This window comes from Echinops telfairi, unplaced genomic scaffold (genome assembly GCF_000313985.2).
Source record: "Echinops telfairi isolate 266 unplaced genomic scaffold, ASM31398v2 ScPeMD7_3533;HRSCAF=4204_1, whole genome shotgun sequence".
NCBI classification, from domain to species: Eukaryota; Metazoa; Chordata; class Mammalia; order Afrosoricida; family Tenrecidae; genus Echinops; species Echinops telfairi.
In genome coordinates, this window is record NW_022107432.1 from 23,399,698 (window position 1) to 23,404,700 (window position 5,003).

General features: G+C 51.3%; 1 protein-coding gene and 1 pseudogene across 1 annotated transcript in view; both read right to left on the reverse strand.

Annotated features, from left to right (window-relative positions):
- The window catches only part of UBR2 (ubiquitin protein ligase E3 component n-recognin 2), a 116,489-nt gene that overhangs the window by 14,593 nt on the left and 96,893 nt on the right, over nt 1-5,003 (reverse strand). Inside the window, exons 32-34 of the mRNA XM_045294770.1 lie at nt 4,644-4,722; nt 2,334-2,482; nt 2,012-2,067 (exon numbers count right to left, since the gene is read on the reverse strand). Coding sequence (XP_045150705.1) covers nt 2,012-2,067; nt 2,334-2,482; nt 4,644-4,722 — 284 coding nt within the window. The remainder of the gene's footprint in view (nt 1-2,011; nt 2,068-2,333; nt 2,483-4,643; nt 4,723-5,003) is intronic.
- LOC115871219 lies at nt 3,072-3,166 on the reverse strand (annotated as a pseudogene).

Genomic DNA, 5,003 nt, shown 5'->3' on the forward strand with positions numbered 1-5,003 from the left:
AGACGGAAAAAGTGTCAACAGAAAGAGGAGCGTGAGCAGAAAGCACAGCTAACAGATTTAAGAAAATAAAGCCATCACACACAGAAAAGGCCGGACAAGTAATGGGGTCCCTGGATGAACCTGACAAGCGCAAAGGGTCAGTTAGCCGGCTGGCAGGGACCTGAAAAGGGAACAGTCAGCAAGACCCCGGAGACGGGAAAACAGCAGCACATCGAACACAGTGGGCACATGACACACGCGTGCTTCAAAAGGCTCCTGGAGAAATCCCGTTCTATCTTAGTTCAAGTTTTCCGTGACTTTTTGAAGCCCTTCATATAAAAGGATAATCTACATTGTGACCAAACTAGGTCTGCCCTGGTAATGCAAGGCTGTAAAAGCTAACAGTATAAATCAACATAAACTGATTTCACATGAACATAAAACCACAAGAAAGAAACAGATGAAAGGGTGATGTGCCCAGAGAGGGCATCAGAAATATACAAACTCCAGAACACCCACAACTGCCTTCAGGAGCAGGCGTGACCTCCTACGGATGACGGTTTGAGTATTCAACAAGCCAACAACAGCGGCAGCGCGGACCGATCTAAATGTGCTGGCTGCTCTGTCGGCTCTGGCACCAGGTGCTGCTTCCGGCGAGGCCTTCAGTCGGCAGAGGCCTGGGAACCAGGGTCTTGATGCAGCTTCCAGCTGAGGACCTGACACAGCAGGACCCGAGTGCCCGGGACCAGGCCACCAACACGAACCACAGGAAAACAGAAGCCAGCTAACTGGCGGCCACGGAATCGCTCTTACCTGTATTTCTTAAGACCGGTTTTCCTTTTTTAGCTAAGCCCTTACAGCAGTGTGACCCTGGCACCTGGGAAACGGAAAACACTATCTACGAATGCCCGAGTCTCATCTGCAGATTGTGATGTGACTGGGCATCCTCGAGAAGCCTCCCAGGTGGCCCTACAAGAACACAGCGGGATGATTTGGCTCTCCAGGGCACGTGACCAGCTTGACCAACAGGTAGTCGAGGACTGGTGCTAACCCTAGCCGTACCTGGTACCTTTCTCCCTCCGCATGCTAGATACTCATTCAACTTCAATATTAGTCTAAACGTTGATTGTTACATATAAAAACTGGCAGGATGTAGTGGGGGTGGTGTGTGTGTGTGTGTGTAACAGAATGGGAAGAGAGTTTGTACGAAGAACCCTTTATTCTCCTGCAGTAGTAAGAAGCCTGGCAGAGGGAGGCCTTCCAGCCCCGTGAGCTGGAGATTCCAATCACATTTTCATGATCAACATTGTCCCCAACTCCAGCCTCCTCAAGGTTCCCTCTTGTGGGCACGTGGCTGATTGCTTTCACTACCTACGGAGCCAGACACGTGCTTTTGCTCTGTAGGTCCGGAGAAAGCCACTCCCCTTCCCTGCCCCGGCACTGGTGTTGGGCCAGTCCTCCAATGTACTCAGGGACCTTTAGGATTAGGGTACAGCCCAGCTAGTTAGGTGTGTGGTTACCTGTAATTAGGGGGGCATCCCCCTTCCGAGAGGAAATAAGCCTCTGTTGGAAATACATTCTCTCTCCGCGTGGATCTGGTTCCTAAAATCATGGGGTCCCGGAGGTAAGCCCTTGCATGCCTTATCTTGCCTGATAACTCTTTAATTTTACCCCTTAATTACACAACCAGCCCTTGGACCCATTTGATTGTGGGAACTGGTGCTCCCCAGGTATGGTTTGTTTCAATGACACAATAAAAAATTTAAGAGGTGCCCCCCCACCTTCCACTTTCCCAAGCATTTAACCAAATGCTCTAGATGAGGAGATAATTACTCACTGATATCTACTTACAGGAAAAACCGTGAAAAATTACACCATACAAATTACTTCACTATCCTTCAAGGAAATGGGTTTTCTACGAAAGGTGGAACCTACAGATACATGTCTCAGGGTTTGCGATGGAAACAAGGACGGCCCACTGGCTTCCTCCTCCACCTCCCTGCCCCGAGCTGAGCAAGTGGAAGGAACTTACCAGTCTGCACGGCAAAGGGCCAAACAAGGGCTTCTCCTCGTCGCTCAAAATTCTTTCTGTAGAAAGCACAACGTGGTCAGGGTTAGGGTTTTTTCAGTCATTTCACTAAAATTCACTCTCTCTGCTCCCCGCACTAGGACCGACTTTCCACGAGCCCCCCGTGGACACAGAGCCAAGACCACTACCCAAAGGACGCCACGCTCCAGGTCTTTCTAGCACACTTCCCGACTGTGGGCTGCTTTCCACTCCCGTTTAAGACGGGGCTCCACACACGACTGCGCCAAAGCCTGCCCGTGACGCAGACACAGCTCCCCCCTCTTACCTAGGCTCTGGATGGTGTAGGCGCAGCTTCCCCAACACATGACGGGCACGCGGGGGTCGTCTTCATTGGGATGCACCTTCAGGCCCACCTTGTAAGTGGCTGTTCCAAACGTCCTTAGCATTTCTTTGATGCTCTTAGAGTACGGATTTCTGAAGCCAACAGGTACACGATTAGTTCATGGCAACCGTACGGCTGAGGTTCTTAAAAGCCCGATGCTATGCTAGGGTTTGATTTAAACCCCGCATGCACTGGTAGATGGCTGTGTGCTCGGGGATTACAGAGGAGCGCATCCCTGGTGGCAGAGGCGAGGCGGCACAGGGCGCTGGGTGAAACGTCACCCACCCCAATGGGGGCCTCGTTCCCTGTCCTGCCTGGGCAGCAGCAGCGATGCATCTCCACTGCTGGAGAGATCCGGTTATTTCGGGAAGAATCCTCAGGGGAAGCTGCTCCCACACTGACATCTAGGGATTCCCAAGGAAGACTGGCGGCCTGCCGGGCGCCTTGTGCAGCTCACAAGCCAGCAAGTGCCATGCTGCCCCATCAGGTTTGCAGTAAGCATTTAAAAAAAGGTCTGCTTTATTTTTTATTTAGCAGTTTAATTGGCATTTCATCCACATATCACACAATCTGAGTTCAATCATATCAAGAAGTTGTACAATCATTGCCACAATTAATTTTACGTTTTCTCCCTTGGACTCTATCCGTGTAATTGTTTTTTTTAAACTGTGGCATAAATATAAACAACAAAAGCGCTTCACAAATCTGCAGGTCATCCTCGTGCAGGGGTCATGCTAATCCCTGTCTCTTTCTGATTTTAGGGTACAGCACATGCTGCCCCAGCGAGCTCTTCAGTGAGCCTGTTAGTGCCTTCTTGAATAGTCAGCTATCTAAGGATCAAGAAACGTGTAAGCAGAGTACCAAACATAAACAAGGCAACCCCCAAACACACAGAGATAGGTAACTCGGGGGAAACAGAGACAAGGCAGATTGCAGAGGGCTTAGAAAACATAAGGATCCTTCAAGCGGCCAGCGGTGAGCCAGCAACAGGACCACAGAGGTCAGAGGACAGAGAAAACCTGAGTACATAATCCAGAACCTTCTCTGAACCACAGGGCATGGAACTTCAGCGACGAAGGGCTTCCTGAGAAACCAGCCAAAGGACAGACAAACAGACCGAGCATTCAAGGAAGAATACTGAAGGGCACTTCAGGCCCCGGGGAGACGGAGCCCAGCCCGGCGTTTGCCTCGGAGTGAAGTTACCGAGGGGCAGGGCTAGAACGGCGTTGATTCTAACAATGTCTTTGCCTTGGGATGAAATTCCCATGACCCCCCAGTTCTGCACTCAAACCCTCAGTCAAGCACATGGACAGAGCAAACGTTTCAGACAGAGTTTTAAACAGAAGGCAGGGGGACAGAGGGCTGTGGGATGGGAGGGCCCGGGAGAGGTCTGAGTGTCTGGCGTCTCGCAGCTCTGACTGTAGCACTAAGGAAAGTGCTCATCTATCAGCAGAAAACGCCGTACACAGAGCCACCCGGAATTTAAAGCCTACAGGGAAGGACAGGCAGGCAGTTATTCGAATGCGAAGACTGGCAACGGGCTTAACTCAGCATGCTAATTAGAAGCACAAGAAACAAGATGTCGGTGGAGCATGGTCCGGGCGTGGAGACACAAGGCTCGGGAAGGCTACCAAGTACTATTCCTATTGAGCACGTGCTGGCCCGTTTCCATGGAGAAGTTACAGCTGGGAGGCAGCTGTCAGAGGAGGAAAGAGAGGGCAAACCAGCCGACGTGCTGGCAGTCACACACCTCGTGCCCGTGGTGTTGGGAAATGGATGGAGCCGTGCAGCTCCTGAATCTACGAGGGACTTCCCACAGACCAGCCGTGGGGCAGGATGGTGCGTGTGGCCAGTGCTCTAGCTTCGATCCATCCACGGAAATACGAGGGGGCTTCAAACAGCTCGTGGGAAAATTCCAGTCCCTGTTGAGGACATTTCCCACGAAGCTGTTGAAGTCCCCGCTGCAGCAACCAGAGGAAGCACAGGATGTGGGGGGAAGCGCAGTAGGGCTCAGGTGTAGGGAAGAGGTGCTATCAGAGAGGCGAGGACTGGCAGTGCATCTGGGAGAGCTTGGGGACAGACAGACGCGCCCCATGGCTCCAAGGCCTTCATCAATGAGGCATCACGTGACGCTGCCACCTCAGGTTCAAGGCCCATGTCCGGTAACATGGCAAACCCTGTGTTTACTCCCCACTGACTTAATTCTTCACTTCAAGTGGACCAAACAGAAAGAGAATAATACAATATACTCACTTAGGATGAAAGTCAGGCCTAAACCCTTCAGGGAGCTGTAATTTATCTCTATTTTCGGGATTCTTTGAAGAGGCAGTCTCTGTAGGAACAGGCATTTTATATCAGTATTCAACAGACTATAGTATTTCTATCGATCTAATTCATGTGGGTCAAAGAAATTAAAAGACAGTAAGGAAACACATTCCTAGTCATGAAAACTGACACAAGAGTCCCGCAAAGCCTGCAGAGCAGGCCGGCTGTGCCCGACCTCAGCCAGCGCCTTCCTGAAGCCCCTGCATGTTTCCCGTGGGAGCAGAGCGGCTGGGTCGCAGCTGGGGAGGGCTTGGAGAAGGCAGGCAAGCTAACTTGCTCCTGTGAAGA